Below are 23052 nucleotides of genomic sequence, written 5' to 3' on the forward strand. Positions count from 1 at the left end.
ACAATTATTTGTGAATCTGGCAGTGAACCTCCTTTAATCAAAGACAACCCATTAACTATCAAAAGTTATACTTTACTAAAAACAATCTGTCTTTAAAAATGTTTAATCATACAGTATGTACAATACAATATGCTGCTTTCCTTTTTGGACTTTGCTATCCACTTGAGTCCTAAAAAAAGGGGGAAAATAGCTGGTTAACAGTTTATAAATGACAAAAGTTCATTCAAGATGCATACATGAAATCTAACAGCCAGCCCCTCCTCAGTGAGGAGGGCCCAAGTAAACACACATTATATATCTTACATGAATTCTCCTCTTTCCTTCAATTATCTTGGAATAAAAGAAGCTCAATTAATTGAAGCACATGCTAAGAGTTTACATTAATTGTTGCAAGATGTTTGGACCCAGGTAACGCTTACAGTATAAATTCTTGGCTACTCTTTATGCTGTGATTTTACTCTGTCCATCATGGACAGTATCAGGAAACACTGGTCACCATCATTTTACTTGGATTGTAGCAGAGAATTTAATGTATTGATGGATGCAATGAAAAGATAAATATTTTGTTAAATTTTTAAATGCTCAAATAATCCCCAATATATTGTGGGGATGAGTATCTTAGGGTAGGTAAACAGTTACTGAACTTTTTTCCTCAAAGTCAGTAGCTTTCTTCAATATCTACTAATAAATGTTATTGTCTTTGAAATTGAATTCCAAAATCTCATTGGAATATAATAAAGAGCATACATAATCAAGCTTAAGGCTTAAGTGAAAGATGCTGTTTCGTGTATAGTTTCAGTAGACATTTGATTTCTTTTAAAAATAAAGCTATTTTTCCTTAAAAAAAATTTACATTAAGTACTAAAAAGCTAATTTTAATTCTCCAAATCATAGAAAATTTGAGCTAGAAAAAAAGTCTTAGCAATTATCTAATTCAGAACCCCCCCATTTCATAGATAGATTTATAGAGAAGGAAAACAAAGCTGGGTGAGATTGACCTGCCCAACATTTTAAAGGGGCAGAGCCAAGGGAATCCAGTCTTCTGATTCCCATCCACAGCTGTGTGCAGTACAGATCATTACTAAGACTTCCTCCCAGCAATGTTCTCCATAAAGATGAAGAATTACTTCAAAAGCATAACTCAAATTTCAGAAATGCCCATTACCAACATCATTCCAAGGTAATTCCGTCTTAATCCTCCTTTTCCACTTTGTACCTATAAAGTAAGCGAACCTAATGGGACAATGAACAAAACTGATGGGAGGATTCAATATTCCACTTATCTACTTTATCCATTTGTTTGGGCGTAAAAAAAGCCAAACCAAGAACAATCCCTGCTCTGTCTCTTTCAACGGCAAGTCTTAACAACACCAAAGTAATCAATCCGAAGAAGGGAACTTGCAACCTCTAGGTCCTGTTCTGCATTTTTCAGCAGTTACACACAATTCTAAAAATGGGGCACTAGAGGGAAGCAAAATCCAAATTTCACCAGAATGTGAAAAAAAACTTTAATAAATACGTGCAGCTTCCCATAGGAAATGTTACCTTCAGCTGGTGTCAAGCACTTAGCCTCGGCCGGCTTTGACTTGAAGTAATCATAGGCTCTGAGATCTCAAAGGTCTTCACAATCTCCTGGCAGAGAACAAAGAACATCTGGGCACTGGGTTTACAGCAAAGGAATTCTTGAAGACGAACTGCCCAAGGCAACATGCAGAGCATTACCTCCCAGTCACGGTAACTCAAAGCTATAATTCCCTGATTCCTAATTTGAGTGTTTTGGTCAATTCCTCCACTTTCTTCGTTAATATTAACAGGCTCTGTTTGAAAGACAAAGTTTTCAAAAGTTATCAAGTCAGAAGAGGTAATCTGAACAGAAACCAATGAATAATAGGAATGAAACCTGTATCGACAAGATACTTAGAATACTACGTATTTATTAGGATTTCATGCATTACTGTGCTGTATTATTACAATAGCAAGTAGTCCCGTTTGCTTCCATTCAGAAAAAAATGTGGTAGAATAACACATTCCAATCATTTGAAAAACTCTGCGTATCTATGAACCAACCACAGAGCAAAGGCCTACTGGGTCCAACATGAAATTAAGAACTTTTAAAGGAAGACATAAGTGCAATGAAAGAACTTCATTCTCTACAGGAGAACTTAGAAGGTAAAGAGTAATGGAGAGTGTGAATCATTCAACAAAGAATTAAAGATTCGAGCTGCTGGCATTAGGGTTAAAATAGAAAGAAGGAAACTACAAAAATAACTGCAATTACAAGATTTCTAAATTAAAATTTAAGGGAAATTATGTAATTTCTTGTTCGTCTTCACAGCAATAGGTGTTCAATCAGTGACACAGATGAATCCATAGGTTTTAAACTATGATTAAGTTTTCAGCATTTTCAGTTAGTTGAAGAAGACACAGCATTGTAAAGTTTGTTACCTAAAATAAAAACTAGTTTACATTTAATAAAATACATTTCACAAACTCTAGTAACAAGTACACTTTCTCTAAAACTAATTTTTCTGAACATAGAATCATTTACCTATTATTGGCAGTCGGTCTTGGTCAAGTCTTATTCTTGCAAACCCATCCTAAAACACAAATGTGATTTTAGGAGAAGACTAAAATTTAGATTCAAAACCCATAACCATTGGATGAAAAAATGACTCAATTAGAAAATTCTAAATCTGAGACAATCAAAGTGTACCGTAACAATAATGAGGAGTTTCTATGGACAAGCCTTCTCTAACATCTTTCTCGACACGGGGTATCCCTCAGGTGCTAATCAGCTCTTTTACAACCGCATCCTGCAGAGCTCTTAAATAAAACTGGAACCATCTTGACTCTTTGACTGATTCATACTTTTTGAATGTTCCACTTTTTATTTTTATTATTATTTTTTGTCTGTGCCACTTGGCTTGTGGGATCTTAGTTCCCCCACCAGGGACTGAACCCGGGCCCCTCAGCAGTGAAGAGTGTGGAGTCCTAACCACTGGATAGCCAGGGAACTCCTGAATATCCACACTTTATAATGCATAATTCTACCATTTACCATTGACAAAATATGCCTTTGTTATCATTTCTGGAAAAATACTTTGGTCAATACAAGATTTTTGCGTAAGATGAAAATCGAACTCATCTTACAAGTGCAGGAATGCAACCTGACAGAAGACTAAAGACAGCCTAGAGCAAATTCTCAAAGTACATTTCTGAGTACTTTTTTTTTTTTCCTAAACCATCTATTTTGAAATTACTTCAAACTTAAGAGTTACAAGACTACTGTAAAGACCTCCCAGATATCCTTTACCCAGAGTCACCAATTGTTTGACTTTTGCCGTATTTACATTATTGCTTTCTCTCTATATATATTAATTTTTATGAGTGATGGACAATCTGTTCCTTTTTCCTAAGACTTCAGTGTATGTTTCTTGAAAACAAGAATATTCTCGTACATAACATGACAACTACCAACTTTGGGAAATTTAACATTTACATCATACAGTTATCTAATCTATAAGTTCCATATTCAAATTTTGCCAATTCTTTCTCTAAAAAATTTCTATAATGTAAAAGCAAGCATGTAAGTTTTTAGCTAGTTCCTTCTGCCTATGACTTGTCAATGTTTTGCTACAATGGGTCTAAAACACTTATTGGTTAGTACAAATTCCTTTGCCAGCTCCCATCTATACCTGTTATTATTTACCCTGTTAAAAGCATATAAAAACAATTAGAGAAATAATCTTAAATCTTACCCTTATAATAAAAGAAACATGAAAGATGTTTTCCACTGTTCGGGCAAAAGAATGTGGATCAACCACAAAGTCAAAGAAGGACATCGGAGTATCAGCTACAGACAAAAGAGGAAAAAAATTCTTCAGTACAGGAAAAGTTGTTTTTGCTTATCAGTTAAGACCAATACTCTCTAGTGTCAGCCAGAGAAAGGAAATGGGCATTCATCCTGTTGTGGGATGGAAATCAATACAACCCTGCTGGAGGGCAATCTTGTGTACCTGTTAAAAATCTGTAAGCTGTCCTACAGAAATATTAGCACATGTGCGCAAAGTTATGTGCCAAGATTTTTCACTCCAGCAGTTTACACAAGAGTAAAATGTTATAAAGAACTTGCCCACTAATAGAGGATTTGTTAAATATATTTATGATACAGCCACCCAGTGGGAATCACTGAAAAGAATAAGCGGGATCTTATGTATTTATATGGGAAAATGTCCACATGGAGAAGTCATATTGCAGAATAATGTGTATATTATGATTAGCTTTGAAAAAAGAAAAAACCGACAAAAAAATCCCTACTTAGTTGCATATTTATTATGACATAAACATAAGAAAATCTGAAAATATACACATCACATTTTATAAGTGGCAACCTCTAGGGAGTGAGGACAGGTAGAATAGGTACTTGACTTCTTACTTTTCTCACTTCTATGGCATGTATTATTTTGTAACAGAAAAAATATCCCACCTTCTAAAGATAAAAATGAGAATTTACTACACCAATGTTCTCATGGAATTTCTAGAGAGGAGAAGCCTCATTAAAGACGTATGTCAAGAAAGAATCAAAATGATTCAAACATTACATATATGCCTTTTGAATAAAAATAACTTCTCACTGAAAGTGACACAGGCCTGATAAATACAAGTTGCTCCCTTTTGAGCTTGGTATCATACTTACGATCTTTTTGAAAATATGTTTGCAACAATCCCAAGATTCTTTCTACTTCTTTTTCTGTTGCTTCTTGATGAGATTCTTCCATTCTTTTTAACTGAAAATATAAAGTCGTTATCAAGCAGACTGACCTATTTGTCTGCCTGTTAACCTTTTCTGCTCTCTTACATGGCCAAACTCCTCTAAATATCTTTTATCTGGGATTGCTAGCAGTTTTTATCCCCATCTTACAACTAATAGTTAAAAAAGATTTTTCTGGTTTTAGTAACATTTTCATATTAATTTTCTAATAGAAGAGTAGCATTACCAAATCAACCATTTTCAGGTTGAACATAAAATAGCAAAATACAAAAGGGACACTTTCGAACAGTGGCTCTCAACCGGGAGTGCCTGTGCACCACCCCTCCCCCACCCCACTGATGGGCCATTTGCTAACATTTGGTTGTCATACTTGGGGTGGGGCAGGGGGAGTGAAAGGATGCTATTAACATCTAGTGGGAAGAGGCCAAGGATGCTGCTAAACATCCTGTAATACACAGGACAGCCTCTCACAACAAAGAATTATCCAGCCCAAATGCTGACAGTGCTGAGGTTAAGAAACCCTGGTTTGGGAGAACTAATCCAAACTATAGAAAGGAGTTAAAACTACGACAAGTGGTCAATCTGATAAAATGTTTAAAGGCTTAAACATGTCAAAAATGATTCAAACATTAAATGATTACTTTTAAGTGACAGAACCTGACTCCAGACCCTAAAGCTTAGAAAAGATGGCCAAAGTACATGTATATCATATTAATGGCTATTTGAAATTAGGTGTGTTAAAAAGCAACATGTGAAAAAACAAACCTCGTCAGGCATTGCCTGCTGCTCTTCTATCATCCGAACTTTTCTTGAACGCTCGGTTCGTGGCTTTGGCACAGGGCACTCTCCTTGTATTGAACCCAACCTAATGAAAAATACGCTCTCATGTCTTTTTTGGGGTTTTGTTTGTTTTTGTTTTTTGCGGTACACTAGCCTCTCACCGTTGTGGCCTCTCCCGCTGCGGAGCACGGGCTCTGGACGCACAGGCTCAGCAGCCATGGCTCACGGGCCCAGCCGCTCCGCGGCATGTGGGATCTTCCCGGACCGGGGCACGAACCCGCGTCTCCTGCATCGGCAGGCGGACTCTCAACCACCACGCCACCAGGGAAGCCCTTTTGTTTGTTTTTAAAACAAACTAATTTCACTAACTGAAAGCAGTTCCCATGGCATAGTCAAATTCACAACCAGGCATCAGTGATGTATGAGTGACATCAGACCAAGACTCTTGTGTCAGGTTTGTAACACCCTTTCTGCTCCCTCTGTGTGTCTAAAAGAATTCTTAGGAGCTCGCCTCAATCACAGATACCTCCTCAACACCTTCGTATTTTACTCTGAACAGTAAGCCGGTGAATATGCCTGTGGTCCTCCCAGCTAGCCTGTTGTCTGTTTCACAAAGCCAACTTCAGAGATCAGGGGAAGGGAACGAACAACTCCACTGGGGTTAAAATTTAAAAGCCTTTTGGTCTGGGGGTGCCAGGGCAGAGGCCCACAGCCTGGGAATCCAGAACACACCTGTCTTAGGAGATAACGGGTCAGGCAGAGGCCAAGGGATTCCTTTCCCATCTGGATTCCCTCCAGCTTCCAAAAAAGCCCTACAGAGGTACCATGCAGAAACCAAGGCCCAGAGAATTTAGACCCATGTGGTCCCTACACTTGAGGAAATCAAAGTATACAGTAGAGATGGACAGACAAATATTCACGCACAAAGATCCATTTCCACATAATAGGGTAGCTCCTGTGTTGCTGTAGTGGAGCATTACTCAAGTACTATGAGAGCATTTGGACAGAGAGATCTACCCAGACGTGGGAGTGGTCTGGTTGGGAAAACTGATCCTACACTGATACCTCTGTCTAGAGAAGTCACTGGAGGCTTCCAAGCTGGTGCCTGTGGGAGAAGTAAACCTTACCAGATGGAAAAAAAAGGGGAAAGGACACTGCAGGCCAAGGGAACAAACAGCAAGTGCAAGGCTGCAAAGCTGTACATAAATCGTTGTGGCTGCAAGTTGAGCTACATCATGAGATAAAGTTTAAGTCACAAAACAAAAGGCTATCTTTAGATCCTAGGATTTATGACACAGCCTAGAACTCAGCAGCAAAAAAGACTCGGACTTTTCCTATAGTAAGGAAGCTTGACCTTTTTGCTGTAATATACAGCGGTTCTGGGCACTTGAGTTAAGGGAAGTCTTGTTAAAAACAGATGCCGGGCCCCACGCCCCAGACGGACCACATCTGCATCTCCAAAGCCTTCTAACAGACACTACCAATCTCAGAAGGTTTAGAAGGGTAATCAGAATGGACAGATGCCCTGGAGCTATCCACTTAAGGAAGAAACCACTTGGGTGCTTACCCCAGAGAAGTTATCTACTATGTATTTAAAGGCAGTCTCACAGAAGAACCAGTAAGAGCTGTTCTTAGCTTCTCCATAGGACTGAGCTGGGAAATTAAGACAGAAGCCAATTCCATCTGAGTATAAAGAAAAGCTTTTCAAAATTAGAGTTGTATCCAAAAAATGAACTAGGCAGTTTATGTGATAGTGACTCAAGCAGTCTTCAAATATAAGTCAGAGATCATCTAACAGGAAACTATATGTAATAAATGGCACTTTACATATACTGGTAGAATTTTAAGACATCTTTCATAGGAGATATCATCCTCCTACCTGATAAGGACTTTAAAGATGATAAAACAAAGCCAGACACTATGCCACAGACCCAAAGTCTGCCACGCCAGAAAGCAAAGGAGCAACTAAGACCCGGCACAGCCAAATAAGTAAGTAAATAAATAAATATAAAAAAGAAGATAAAAGAAAGAAAGCTAAGGAGCCAGCAGGGTGCCCTGGTAAGGAGGTGACAGCCCACGGCCTTTCCTCCTTAAATTAAGCAGGATGAGGGTCCATCCACATCAAGATTTTATGGGCTTTTAAGTCAAAGTTTAGAAAGTCTCCAAACAACGTCATCACGATCGTCACCTCCACAATACCAAAGAATTTTTGCCCCTACAATAAAAAACAATTTAACGTTTACAAATGGCTGGTGTGTCGGATTTTTAAAATAATCTTACAGAAAGTGGAATGTATGGGTTTTATTAAAGGTGTTTTCTGCTGTTCTGCCTGATATTTTCCAGGAGTCATAGACTATGAATTCAAAATCAGAACTATCTTCACCACGGATGAGTTCTTCAGCTTCTAGCGGATTTACACCCATATGTGTCAGCTACAAAAATGAAGGGAAACAAAAACCCCAGTTAAGCCACAAGCAATCATTCACCGTACCCAACCGTCTCTATCACTAAACAACAGGCCAGAGGCAAAGTCTGTTTTCGCTGTCCTAACACGTTGGCTAAATTTCTTATTATAAATTCCTATTTTCAAAGGTACCTTCTTTGTGGCAGAAAATATTCCTCAATGTACTCAGAACCTTTTGGTAAGAAAGCGAGATGATCCAGACCAATGGTTCTCACCAGAGTGATTCTGTACCCCCCGTGCCCCCGCAGGGGTCTTTTGGCTTCATGTCTGGAGACATTTTTGGCTGTCACAGCTGGGTTGGGGGGAGGCAGAGAGGGCAGCGTTACTGGCAGCTGGTGGGCAGAAGCCAGGATGCTCTCAGTATCCTACAACAGGCCCCCACAACAAAGACTCAGCCAGCCCAAAATGTCCCTCGTGCCCAGCCTGAGAAACCTTGCTCTAGCCCCCTGCAGGCTGAGGGGTGGACGGACCAGAACTAAGCCCACCGGGAATTTCCGATCACCCGTAGTTCACTTTTAAAGTATTAGCAAAGCTGAATTAGCATAAAAATATGACATGACATCCCCAAGCAAAAGTTCTGAGACAGAACAGGGAAGTTTAGCTGGCTTTGGATTTTCATTTTTCAGCCAGCCTCCTGGAGACCTCTATTCAGCTCGTATCTCAGCATTTCCAGAGAGCAGGGGCCTAGCGTCAGGGAGAGAATCGCTCATCCTAAAACCGCCTTCCTGGGAAGAGTTGGCGGAAGTCTAATAATTCTGCTACCTGAAGCTATCTTACAGGAAGTGTATTACATTAAATTTGCTTTTATGAAAGTACACTTTTATTACACTATAAAATTATGAAATGCCTAGAGGTTATCAAATTAAAATGGTAGTATCATATATAAACAGTAATCAAAAACCCTCAGAGAGCTTCACCCGTTAAAGGCGGTTAAACTTTGAAGAAAAGAGAGGCTGCCAGAACCCGATCAGAGAGGCATGGTCAGCTCCACTCCGTTCTCCTGCCACCCTGTCCCACCACCGCACGCTTGGAGGAGCACATTTCAATTTTTGTCTGGTCAAATCTACCAATCTTTTCTTTATAGTCTTTTTATTTAGTGTCATACTTGAAAAGATCTTCCCTTCCCAGAGACTAGACAGCTATTAATTTCAGGTTTTATACGGACTGCTTTAAGACTTCTGGAATTTATTTTGATATGTTATTTAAAGTACAAAGCTCACCCTGATAAATAAAAGTAATTTTTAAAAAGATTACCCAATACATAGTTAACTTTATTTATTGAGCTATATATTAGTGTGCATTTTCCAAAATGCATGATATGTCAAAATTTAAAAGTTGTTAAAAAAGAAAATTTTAAGGTTTAAAATTTAAGTAGAGTAAATTTAAATTTTAAAAAAAATCTAAGGTTTTAGAAACAACGAAAACCTCGTCTGCCTCATACCTTTACAAAATAATTTATCTGGTCAGGTCTTGTGGTACTAAATCATTTTAATAACCTTTTAACAAACATTTGGTCAGAAAATCAATGTCCTAGCAGAAATGCTAGGATACAGGTTGGCTCAAAGTAGAACCAAGGAAAAAAAGACAACAGAGTAAGGTACAAAGTTAGTCTCCTTGTGCTTTTTTTTGGTAAATCCATCAAGGAAAAGTTTCCAAATTTCAGGTAACAGCCATTCAAACGTATTAAGAGGCAAAGACAGGTGAACAAAACAACAACAAAAAAAAAACCCAAAAGCAGAACCCCAGTCATATTCGGATGGTTCTGAAATATTCTCAAAGACAAATCAAAACATGGCCCCTCCACCAGACCTGTCATCTCCAGCTGAACTCTGCCACCTGCAGTGTGGGCTTTTGCCCAGCCTGGGACAAACGTCCTAGGTCACTGAGAATAAGCTGGAACACTTATGAACTGACAGCTGAGTGAGGAAAAAAATGGCCATTTGAAATAAACATAGCGCCCAGAGTCTTAGAAGGCTAGGAGGTTTTCAAACTGCTCTAAACTGCCAACCTAGATTCCACCACATAGCTCGACTGTCATCTGTTTAATTTGGTAAGATCTCTTTGGAGGAATCTGAGGCCCAAAAAAGGAAAAATGAAGTGAAAACCATTTGCAAGTAGATAATTATATAATATGTGACAGATGATGCATTTTTTATTAAGATTCTGTAGCTTTGAACTTACTAGGGTTTCAACATATCTTAACATATCAAACGAGTTCAGATCAGAACGCAGCTGCTTTGCCTTCTCTTTGCCCAAATCTGAAGCCAAAACAAGAAAGTGGGCGTCTAGGACTGCTTCTCTTGCTCGGGACACTATTCAAAAAAGAAGGAAAACACACACATTACAACATACACATTATCCGCAGGTATTTTCCCAAAACTTCCAACTACACTTACTCCGCATTTCCCACGGGACCAAAAAAATCTCAAACATCATCCATCTCCATCTAAAAACTGGTTCCCCTGCCCAGCTCACCAAAATCTGAAATCAAAGCTAACCAGTCTTCCTAAAAGCCAACTCCCTCTGCACTTTTCCTACTCCCGGGAACTGAACCGCAATCTCGTAACAACCCCAGCTTAACAAAACCTCCATCATCTCCAACACCGGCTTTTCCCTTTGACTCCAGCAACCCATCCCAGCCACTGTTAACACCGCGCTGATGATGTAAGTCAAACTGAATGCCTGCTATGTGTAAGGCACCGTGCTGGGCGTGGTGGTTTGCCAACCAGCAACAGGTAAGTGGTCAAGGAGCCTCAGGTGAAATCAGGTGCGGGGCCGGCAGTGGGAGATGCAGCCTCTACCTGGCAGCACGAGTACCACCAAATGAACAGTCTACGGGCAGCAGGGCCGTGACCGCTGAGGACGGACAATCCCAAGACGTTTGACAGAGGGCATGGGATTTAAGATAAGCTATAGGCAGAAAAAGATTTAAATAGGACAGAAGAAGGGAATGGGGCAGGGAAACCGAGGAGGAAGTTTGGGGAGGTGAGGGAAGGGTCCACTGGGGGAAACAGCAGGGCTGAGAGGAATGGGTTTAATCGGACTCCGAAGGGAACAGGCAGTGTGTAAAAAGCACTCCAGGAACACCGGCAAAGGCAAATGGAAAAGACACCCAAGAAGAGACAAATACACAAATACCTTTGCTTGGCTCACTCCCCAAGGCCATTTCGTTTGAATTACTATTTCCCGAACATTCCTCAGGCTGGTGAACTTACTGACTCCAGGCTTTGTATTTATACATCATTTTCTTTTTTTTTTTAACATTATCACAATTTTTAAAAATATTTATTTATTTATTTATTTATTGGCTGCATTGGGTCTTCGCTGCTGAGCACGGGCTTTCTCTAGTTGTGGCGACCAGGGGCTACCCTTCGTTGTGGTGTGCAGGCTTCTCACTGCAGTGGCTTCTCTTGTTGCAGAGCGCAGGCTCTAGGTGCGCAGGCTTCAGTAGTTGTGGAACAGGGGCTCAGTAGTTGTGGCTCGCGGGCTTTAGAACGCAGGCTCAGTAGTTGTGGCGCACGGGCTTAGTTGCTCCGCAGCATGTGGGACCTTCCCGGACCAGGGCTCGAACCCATGTCGCCTGCATTGGCAGGCGGATTCTTAACCACTGCGCCACCAGCGAAGTCCCTTTCCTCAGTTTTAATTTAGGAGAATTACTGCGAAAGTGACAATGAGTGAGAGAACGAGGCAGAGGCAGGAGCTAGAGGGGCGGGTTCCTGGGCTGCTCTAGACCCCCCAGCACATCACTGTCACAGCGCACACTGAGGGAAGTGCAGATCTCTCACGGATGGATCCAAGCCTCTGAAGAGTTAAAACTGAGAACATCAGATCCACGTCTACGGGGGATACAGAGTTCTGTGCTGGCTGACCACCTCCCAGGTCAGTTGTAAATAATTTTGCCTTAAAGAGGTGACCCAGCCAGCACAGTGGAAATGGCTGAGGGGGAAACGATCTGTTTGATCGACAACTCTTAAGATGGGTGAATAATAATAATAAGGGGGCGAAGGGGTCAAGAGTAACCTTGAGGAGCCAGCCTGGGGGGGGGGGGGTCCAGGCTTGGGAGAGAAGAAAAGCCTAGAGGGTGGAGGAGGGATTTCGCAGGGTGAAAAGGAAAGGCTGGCTTCGGGAAGGTTTGCGGAAATTAGGTGAACTGGTAGACCAAGATGGGGGATGGTAAGTAGACCAAGATGGGGGATGGTAAGGAGGCGGCAGTCACAGCAAGAGAGACACAGATTTGAAGGCGTACAGATAGAAAATGTGCAAGTGGGTGACATTTAAACATCAGCCACACTAGCGAATGACCAGAAATAAACATTCTGGTCTTCAAAGAACATGAGGAATCGTGGTGTCCGGGCAGCGGCCGGCTCTGCCGGCTTCTTCACCCGCGTCTGCCTGCACCCTCCCTTTCCGCTCCCAATGGACTTAGGAGGGAAAAGTGGTCTGCGGACTCATCCTAGGGCTCTGTGACCCAGTGCCCACATCAGGGACCTCTCTGACCTGTCCTCTGTCTTCAGACAGACAGACTGCTCTTACCACTAACACTGCTGCTGCTTTTCATTCAAACCAAGATTATTTTTTAGCGCCTCCTCCTTCTGCAACACAGGTCTAGAGTTCAGTGCTGAGACTTCTGTCTCTCTTTCTCACACCCCTCCCCCCATTAGAGACCAACAGGGCCACCTGTAGACATGGCTACCCTTACTGGGTTACAGGTGGACCAAGAGGAAGGAGCTGAGGGAGGGGAGGTCGGGAGGACAGGGAAAGAAGCAGGACGTCAAGGTCCAGCTCAGTCCTTTCTTTTTAATTCATCCATTCAACCAATGCATTCTGGGGATACAGCAGTCAATACAGTAGAAAGATAATACGCAGAAAGTTCTCAAATTTGAACAAGCAACAGAACCACCTGGGGGGCTTTGTCAGACACAGCCCCCCACCTCCCCAAATTTCACGTAAAGCGCTTACTATATGCTTAGGGAATGGTAAGTGCACGATAAAAGTGGTAGTAGTGCTACAGTGAAAAAGGTTCCAAAGCTAGTTAAGCACTATTATAAATGTGGGAGTTGTCTGATGTCAATAATTCGCTTCTTATGTAAAACTAATGAAAATTATCCTAAAACATATGATAACACAAAGCTTCCATACATAAAATAATGAATTACCTCCATTAAACAGGGTGTTGGCCTCTTCAAGGACCTCTGTTAACTTGTCGCTGGCATTCAATATATCCTCCCGGTTTTCTATTTAAAAAAATACAAGCTTTGGGAAGCGTGCTCATCATTCGCTAACAAATGGCTGACAAAGTGACCAGCTGCAGCAACACAGCCAAGCCCCGCCCCCTGCTCCCCAGGGGAATTACTTCCAACAGCTTTATCTCTTTAACCAAAACGGCCAGGCGAGAGAAAGATGACTGTACCCCTTTAGCAGAATGAACTTTAAAAGGGGACCCACTTGGCTCCCCCTAAACTTCACCCAAAGGCTCCACTCCTTCTGCAGCCTCTGAGGAGCGCTGCTAACAGTGGTTCTCAAACTCTGCAAGCCACAGGATCCCCTGGGCCACCTAGAGTTTCAGACTGGATAGGTCTGGAGTGCGGTCCGGGAATTTGAATTTCTGACAGTTCACGGGCGACGCTGCCGCGGGCGGGCGAGCGCTCGCTGGGAACCGCTGGATGCAAGAGAAGGAGCCCAGGCTCCGCGTGCCGTCTCTCCCCCTTCCCGACCATCTGGGCTCGCAAGAGCGCCCGCCCGCGCCTGGCCTCCGGCGGTGCCGTCCTGCTCCTCGGGGACCTGCGCACCCCGGCCAAGGTCGTGCAGCGCTATCCGCACGACGGATATGCGAGCGCCTCGCAAGCCAATCGAGGCGCGGCCAGGCGGCGCAGGGCTGGCCCCGGCCGCCGCCCGCGCCGCCCCGTGCCCGCGCCCGCGCCGCCCCGCCTTACGTTGGACCGAGTTGATGAGCGCCCGGTACTGATGGCGGATCTGGCGGCACAGGCCATGGTCGGTCTCCGCCTCCAAGCTCGCCGGGTCCATCATCTCGTCCCCGGAATCCGACGGCTCCGTCTCCTCCAAGCTCGGGCGCTCCGGGGCCTCCCTGCGCTCGGGCGCGGCGCCGCGGCGGGACACGGGCGACAGCGGGGACCGCGATCGGGAGCGGGAGCAGGTGCGATCCCGGTGCGGGTCGCGGCCCCGGCCCCGGCCCTCGGACCGGCGGCCGCTGCCGTCCCCAGACATCGCGCCAAGCCGCCCTGCAACTTCGCAACGGCGGAAGTTCGCGCCAGAAACTGAAACCCCTGCTCTGCGCGAGCGCTTGCTCCCTGCGGAACGCGGCTCCCGGGCCGGCGCGAGAGCACAGCGACGCCTGTGGCTGGAGGCCGACGGCGGGGACGAGATCGGGGATGCAGTGGTTAGAGCGCCGCCGGGCCGGCACCGGGCGCAACGCAGGCCCCTGACCTTTCGCGCCCCTGATGTCTGATACACTGAGATCCCACTTACTCCACACTGGAAGGTGCTTAGGATCTTGGTTGTCTGGTCCCGCGTGCCGGCCCCAACAGACCGGGAAAGGGTCTCTCTGGCTCTCCGGGACACAGCCACAGCCTTGAAACAAATACTTAGCATTCTTCCAGGTGAAAATTCATTCCAAGCGCCAGACAGAAATACCTGGGACATTTATTTCCAGGTCATGGGCACGCAGCCCATGTTTGTTGATCGAGGCTCCTGCAGTTAAGCAGGATGAACGGTGGACCTGGAGGTAAGAGAGGCGATTCTGCCACTATCTGTGAACTTAGTTCCTTGAGCCATCCTTGGGGGGACCAAATGGGGTTTATAAACAGCTGGCAATCCCACTCTTTTTGAGGACAGAAGAACTAATGAGCAAACAAAAAGTTCACAAGTTTTTTTGGTTTTCTCATAGTAAACTCTGTTAACCATCGCTTCTAGATATCTACACCTTGACAGTTTATGCTCATAATCGGTCCTCAAACTAAAAGATTCTAAAATACCTTCAAATGGGTCTAAGAACGATGAAATTATATTCCTATAGTTTTAAAGATAAATGGATGAATTTCATTCCATGTATTTTGGAATTTCATTCCATGTATTGCAATGTTTCTCAAGCGTTCTCTTTGGTGTTGAGAACACATTTTCTCAAAGGAACAACATTATAAGTTGAGTTACTACATGAGTCTACAAAAATACCATTTTGTGAATCAGGTATAGTCAGCTTGAGTAAGCACTATTCATTGCTGCCCAACACATATGTCTCACCTCACACCCGCTTCACCTGGATTTCAGGAAAGGTATGCGCTGGCCCCTGCTTCATTGGATGCAGCATGATTGGTCTAAATGAATCATGGTAATCTCATCCCCCTTCCCCAATGACTGGGCTAGGGATAGGACTCGATCCAGTTCTGGACAGTGACGTGAGCGGGAGCTTCCCGTTTGGATGACACACAAAGCCTCCGGAGAAGAGAGCCTTTACCCCCATCCTCACTCTTCTTTGTGATGCTGGCGTGAGGAAATGGAGCCTGCACGATGACAACCGTCTACTACTGATGACATGACAAACATGAGAAAAGACCAGAATACTGGGGACACTGGAGAGGAAGGATGGACATGGCTGAATTGCCTACCTCCAGACTCCTTGTTAAGTAAGCCACAAGTATCCTGTGGTTTAGGCCACCGTTAATTGTTCTGTAGTTGCTGCTTGCAGCTCAGTGCGTTGGAACTGAAACAAATACTTAGCATTCTTCCAGGTGGAAATTTGTTCCACACTCCAGACAAAAATCCCTGGAACATTTCATTGAATTCAACAAGCTTTTGATGTGTATTAATAGGCCAGACACTCAGCAAACCAAGCAGGTTACAAAGACGGCTGAGAGACTTGTCTTTGCCTTCCAGGGTCTCACCAGGAGACAGATATGAAACTGATCCTAAAATTCATGTGGAAATGCAAGGGACCCAGAATAGACAGAACAACCTTGAAAAAGGAAGACAAAGTTGGAAGGACTCACACTTAATTCCAAAACTTATTACAAAGCTATAGTAATTAAGACTGTGATACTGTCATAAGGACGGACATAAAGATCAATGGAATAGAATTAAAAGTCAGAAATAAATCCATACATCTATGATCAATTGATTTTCTAAAAAGGTGCCAAGACAACTCAAAGAGGAAAGAATAGTCTTGGCAACAAATGGTCGTGGGACAGTTGGATACCCATATGCAAAATAATGAAATTGGATTCCCCCTTGCACTATACACACAAATTAACTCAAATTGGATCAGACCTAAATGTAAGAGCTAATACCAGGAAACTCTCAGAGGCAAAACAGGAATAAACCTTTGTGACCTTGGATTAGGTGATGGTTTCTTAGATATGACAACAAAAGCTCAAGCAACCAAGGAAAAAATAGACAAATTGGAGACCAGGTTTGTGGTAATTTGTTATAGTAGCCCTAGGAAACTTATACAGGCACGCAGGATGAGTGACACTGGGAAGTCATTACCACTTCTGGGCCTGGCAGGTCAGAGGAAGAAGCAGTGTTAGCAGAGCCCCATGAGGGCTAAAGCCACAAAGAAGGGTCCATCAGACAGGAGCTCTGGTCCCAGAGGGATGCAGCTATGCCAGGAAAAGAGAAAGTGCTAGGAAAAGAGGAAGTGGGAGCTGAAATACCCTGGTCTCTCTCTCTCAACATCTCCCCTGTGCTTACCTCCCACTGGCTGATGCCAACATGAAGCCACAGGGCAAGAGAGCCTGTGTGATGTAGTCCATAGATCAGTCTCTGGGAAGAACACGGCCAAGGAAGATCGGGATGGATGTGAGGAAGGGGTGACGACAAAAGGACAATAACCAGGTTGGTGGGTAAAGGGTGTATCAGCGTCTGTTCAGCTAAAAATAATAGAAACCCCACTGTAGTGCCTTAACCAAATAGGTATAATTTTTCTTGTGAAACTAGAAGTCTTGAAGTAAGCATTGGCTTAATTGCCTCAACCAGAAATGGCACGTCACTGTTGCTTGCAGTCTATTGGTCAGGTCTGGTCACATGGCCCGACCTAACTGTAAGGGACACTGGGAAACATTTTCTGTTTCTGTTTCCCCATCTCTTCTTCTTTACTGTCGGAGCTCATTTTCCACCATAGAAGCCAAAAAAAAAAAAAAAAAAAAACCACCAGATATTCACCTTTCCTCCGAACCTCCTTGGTACCTGTGATGGAATGTGGCCCAATCTTGACCAATGGGACTAAGGAAAAACCTATGGACGGTCTTCTCAAAATTGTCTTCTCCATAATAAAAATGAACACCAAGAGGAAATGTTCCTATTTAGCCAAAAGTGTCACGTCCACATGTGTTTCTCAAAATGTGGCAGCCATCTTGTGACCATGTGAAGACAAATTAACAAGTTAACATCACAAGGCAGCAAGAGTCCACGTCCTTGTTGACATAACCAAGCTGCTGAACCAGTGATGCAGCTGCCCTTCCTCTGGACGTCTTGTTCCGGGAAGTCATAAATGTCCTCACTGCTTACACCACTTTTCATCGGGTGTTCTGTTATGTGTAGACAAAACCGTACAAGTGATGCATTTCTTTCCTACTGAAGCCAATTTGGTTTAGATTCTAGTACCAAAAAATAGAGACTCCTAACATCTGCCACCAGGTGGATTCAGAAAGTAGGAACTGGCCTGAAACAGGAAAGCCTGAGTAGCACAGAGGGTCTCACATGATAATCAGGAACAAAGAGTATTTCAAGATGATGAGGTGGAGAACAGTGTGGTGAGAAGAGCCGTGTGGACTCCGTCCTCTCTTCCTGGAGATGAAGCCTCTGGATCACCCTCCCAAAGACCATGGCACGACAATGAGGAACTGCAAGATGAGGTGTAGACAAAAGGGGGCGCTATCTGGTAACCAGGACTTGATGAACACCAGGCAGAGAGGGGCAATGCAGGAAAAGAATCAAAGGTGGGGCAGGAATGAAGACAATGGGTCCCCTAGTGGCATGGACTCTCCTCCAGGCTGTAGCTGGTTACCAGCCTTTTTGCAAATCAAATGGGAAAACATGTACGTTCTCAGGTAGGAAAAAAAGTTTATAGTGGTTCTGGCAACGTCACCTCTCAGGAAGACAGCCAACTACACGTGAGATCCTCCTGGTGAGATCTGATTTGGTGCCAGGAACTCTGGACTTGGTGGCCGTGTATGTCCAGCCACGGCTGAATTGGAGCATCAACAACGTGTTTTTTATGGCTGGCCTCATAAACATGTCACTTGCTGTTGTTCGATATTTGGTATGTCTCTCCAGGAAATCTCTGTGCCCCTACTCTGCCAGGCTTCCAGGCAAAGTGGGAAGTTAGTGAAAACTTTCAATGCCCTGGTTCTTTCATAGCTCCTGCTGTGCTGCCAATTACATGAATCTGAGATGAAAATCTGCCCCTTTTCCTGGTGCTTCATTTATTAATGAATTACTGAGTGCCACTATGTGCTGAGCCACGTGCTAGATACTGGAGATAGAGTAGCAGAGACAACAGACAAGGTCCTGCACTCATGGAGTTTACAGTTTTGGAGAAAGTCAGACATCAAGAAAATGAAGACAGAGATAACTGTATAACTGCTGCTGTGTCAAGTGCTAGGAAGGAAAGGATGAGGACCCAGGCAAGAATTTTGACCTCCATGGCAGTCAAGGTCATTCAGCTGAGATGGAAAGAAGCACAGGATGAGAGTCAGGATAGGATGAAGGTAGGAAGGCAGCTGGGGCATCAGAGCCCAAAGCCTGATGCTTGGTATTTGGGAACTGCTTTGTGCAAAGGTGGAAAAATGATCACAGATGTGTCAGAACAGACACTCTGAGAGTCTCCTGCTACAAAACAACTCGATCCTGTATACACTATAATTTGTATGGCCCTGCTAGGCTCACAAAAAATAAAGGAAGTTTCTGCAGGAACATAAAAGAGAGCTAAAACTCGTGAAAAGGGAAAATGCCGGGAACTCGGGGTGGGAAACTGTGCCTGCGGCTGCAGGGGAGCTCGGAGGTGGCAGAGGCACAGGGCTGGACGGTGGCAGTTCAGCTCGAAGCCATCATGTGCCCATTAAACGTCACACTCTTTATCATAAGCAAGATAGACAAGATCCCTGCTGTCCAGTGCAGACACCAGCGGGCAAGCTTATCAGGGAGAGAGACAATAAACAAGGAATAAATAAATAATTTCAGTTGGTGTATCATGAGGAAATTAAAAAGTGTGTTTTGGCCAAGAGTGATTAGGCAGTGAGGGGTCTAGGGGATTACTCTAGCTGGGGTCCGGGAAGGCCCCTCTGAAAAGCTGACATTTCAGTTAAGAACTAAATAATGAGAAGGAAACAGCCATTCAAAATTCTGGGGGGGTAGAGCTTTTCAGATCTAGAGACTTCTTTTTTTCCCTAGCATCTCCCCTAAGCCTAGACACTGATCCAAAAGCTTTTGAGAGGAAACTGAGCCCAGGATTGGGACACGCCTGCCTTTATTGTCAAGACCTCTGGGTCAGGGTGCCTGAGACACAAGACAATGCAGGAGGGAAGGGTATGCACAGCTTCTTAGCAATTCCCACCTGGGCACAGACAGCAAAGGAAGCACCTACACTGATGCAATTTGGCTAGAGAGCAGAGGGGCTGCTTGTACTCAGATATGCAACATGCATGCATGAACCCAGAGAAAGGTGTATACGGTCATCCCTCAGCATCCGAGGGGGGATTGGTTCCTGGACCCCCAAGAATACGAAAATCTGAGTTTGCTTAAGTCTCATGTAAAATGTCACAGCATTTGCAGATAAACTGCACTCATCTTATATACTTTGTCATCTCTAGATGACTTATGATACCTGATACAATGTATGCTACGTAAATAGCTTTAATACAATGTAAATGCTACGTAAACTGTTGCCAGTGCCTGGCAATTTCAAGTTTTGCTTTTTGGAACTTTCCAGAAAGAGCTGCATCTGCCCAGAGAAGCCGGCAGCCTTTAGAGGCATATTTTCCCAATCCTGATTTCTTTTCTTTTCTTTTCTGTTTTTAATTTTCTTGGCTGTGCCATGCGGCATGTCGGATCTTAGCTTCCCGACCAGGGATTGAACCTGCGCCCCTTGCATTGGAAATGCGGTGTCTTAACCACTGGACCGCCAGGGAAGTCCCTCCCAATCCTGACTTCTGATATCTCGCCTCACTTGGTTTTAATATAATTAGATCAGGTGGCCTGAGAGCACAAGTATCACCATTTACAAAAAGTAATTTGTTTTAAAATAATTTCAAACCTATAGGCGTTTCAAGAAGAGTGCAGAGACTTGCCATTTGGTCAATTGTTTTTTTGTTTTGGTTTTTGTTTTGTTTTGGCTGCGTGGCTTGCGGGATCTTAGTTCCCTGACCAGAGATCGAACCTGTGCCCCCTGCAGTAGAAGCTCGGCGTCCTAACAACTGGGCCTCCAGGGAAGTCCCAGCTGTATGGTCAATTGTTAATGTTTCATTTATGCCCTCCTCCTCCTCTCAATATACTCATCACTATTCTTTTTTTCTTTTTTAAAAATTAACTTTAGCTATGCTATTTTGCCTCATAATAAGGATGTTAATAATGCTAAAAATTACTATTATTTTTATTACTAATGAATTTTCATGAATAATATTTGCTAACATTTAAATATCCATGGTCTCAAAGCATAACTGAGACAATTTTCAAAAGTTTCCTTGGCGCAGAAAACGTATTTGGTTTATATATTAATACTGGTCTTAATTGTGTAAAAGAGCGCAAATTGTGTAAAAGAGTTTACCTAAATACAGTCATTTCCTCATAAATAGAAATTCTCGTTATATTCATCTCACCCAAATCAGAAACATGGTATATATCAACTTCTTTTTAGTCTATTGTCTTATTATTTATTTATTATTATTATTTTTGCGGTACGCGGGCCTCTCCCCGTTATGGCCTCTCCCGCCATGGAGCACAGGGTCCGGGCGTACAGGTCCAGCGGCCATGGCTCAAGGGCCCAGCCTCTCCGCGGCATGTGGGATCTTCCCGGACCGGGGCACGAACCCGCGTCCCCTGCATCGGCAGGCAGACTCTCAACCACTGCGCCACCGGGGAAGCCCTGTCCTATTATTTTTATACACAGAACCCTTTTTAAAAACCAACATTTACACAACACATTCCAAACATGACACTAAATGTATTTTAAGATGTGAAGAGTAATGCATTTTAGCAAAGCTCTGAACATTGAAACTAGTGGTTGAAATTAATATTGAAAATATTGCAAAGAGGATGAAATTTTCATTACATTCTCATACTCTTTGGGAACACTCATTCAGGTTGATAGGCTGGATCTCCAATTTTAACCACACACACACTTTAGCTGATTTGCTTTTCTGACCATGGAAGAACAGCACATTCTTTCCTTTCCTTCTGGGTAAAGCTATCAAGCATCGGAGGAGAGATATCCTCTCTTGGACAAATGAAGCAGATGAGGCTATAGGCATAATTGTTAACCAGGCTTTACGGTAAAATAGTCTTGAGCTCATTTCTTACTAATTTAGGCACATTACTTAACTGTGTCAAGACTTAGTGCCCTTACCTCTAAAATGGGGACAATAATCTTGCAACAGAGAGTTGCTATAAAAATTAAATCAGTCAGTATTATCCCATATAAAGTTCTTAGCACAAACTGAGAAATACGTATATATTTAGCTTAAGTATTTTTGTTATTGTTAGTTTTGAAATATGAATGAAAACAGGCAAGGAGGAAAAATAAACATGTGAGGTGATTAAGAGGCTGTAATAGGAGTGGATAATTTGTGCTTGATACTGGTTGGAACCTAGCTTAGGAAAGTTGGTCTAAGGCATATTATAAAGGGTTTCAAAATAGAGCAGTTTTTGTTCTTCTTTATTATTATTTATTGACCACCCCGTATGCAAATGGACAGTTTGCAACTTGATTTGATATATAGCACTTTGCATGCAGGTAAACACACACCTTTCAAATATCCAGGGAAGCCTCATGAAAATTGATCAAAGGCAACAAAGAAAAGAAATTCTGCAAAGTAGAAAAGTGGCAAAAAAATGAATCATGTTAGGAACACGTATTATTCTTTTTTAATCTAAATTTTTGAAGTCTGACTTTTTCTATTTTATTCTCTGTAAATACTGTTTGTAATTAAATTTTAATTACCATTATTTGTTTTAAAATTTATTTGTTTAATTTCTATTTATTTTAAATTTAGATTAAAATAAATATTTATTTTTTAATTTATTATTTAATTTAAAATTTAGTTAATTTCTGCTTTTATCTTCATTGACTCCTACTTTCTAATTTCTGAAGGTTAATTTTGTTCTTCTTTTATAATATCGTGAGTACATTTATTTAGTTTATTTTTAGTCTTCCTCATTTTGTTTTTCTTCCTTGTTTTAAAGTAAATTCATTCATGGTGTCAGTTTTCTTCTGGACACCTTAAATTTGAGAGGTAGTACTTTTATTTCATTTTTTTCAAAATAGGCATCAATTTTAATTTATATTTTTCCTTCTTTTTTTTTTTTTGGCTAAGTGTCCTGGGGGTGTTGTTATAAAATTTTTAAAATTGTTGTTTAAAATGTTGTTTGTTTGCTTTTGTCATCATTTGAAATTAGCATCTAGTTTCACTGAATTTGGGTCAGAAAATACACGTTTTATTTTGGAATTTGTTCTGAAATTTGTAGAGATATTTTTTCTTTTTTAAAAAGTTTCATTTAGGACTTCCCTGGTGGCGAAGTGGATAAGAATCCGCCTGCCAATGTAGGGAACGCGGGTTTGATCCCTGATCCGGGAAGATCCCACATACCGTGGAGCAACTAAGCCCGTGCACCACAACTACTGAGCCTGCGCTCTAGAGCCCACGAGCCACAACTACTGAGCCTGTGAGCCACAACTACTGAAGCCCGCACGCCTAGAGCCTGTGCTCTGCAACAAGAGAAGCCACCGCAATGAGAAGCCTGCACACTGCAATGAAGAGTAGCCCCCGCTCGCCGCAACTAGAGAAAGCCGATGCGTGGCGACGGAGACCCA

General features: G+C 42.7%; 1 protein-coding gene across 2 annotated transcripts; it reads right to left on the minus strand.

Moving 5' to 3' along the window:
• Positions 1-7: 7 nt before the first annotated feature.
• NSMCE4A (NSE4 homolog A, SMC5-SMC6 complex component) lies at positions 8-14321 on the minus strand. 2 transcript variants are annotated; one of them, XM_032608912.1, is made up of 11 exons: positions 13949-14316; positions 13172-13249; positions 10197-10327; positions 7832-7983; positions 5537-5636; positions 4697-4787; positions 3759-3853; positions 2549-2597; positions 1723-1817; positions 1546-1632; positions 8-169 (listed from the first exon to the last, which is right to left on the minus strand). In XM_032608912.1, exons 1-10 carry the CDS (start codon positions 14238-14240, stop codon positions 1558-1560), a joined length of 1158 nt encoding a protein of 385 aa, XP_032464803.1. In that variant the 5' UTR covers positions 14241-14316; the 3' UTR covers positions 8-169; positions 1546-1557. The 2 variants fall into 2 exon arrangements, with proteins under 2 accessions (XP_032464803.1, XP_032464802.1); XM_032608911.1 differs by having other exon boundaries at positions 85-169; positions 1546-1653; positions 13949-14321.
• Between the last annotated feature and the right edge of the window lie 8731 nt (positions 14322-23052).

The sequence above is a fragment of the Phocoena sinus genome, chromosome 16 (assembly GCF_008692025.1).
Source record: "Phocoena sinus isolate mPhoSin1 chromosome 16, mPhoSin1.pri, whole genome shotgun sequence".
Classification (NCBI taxonomy): Eukaryota; Metazoa; Chordata; class Mammalia; order Artiodactyla; family Phocoenidae; genus Phocoena; species Phocoena sinus.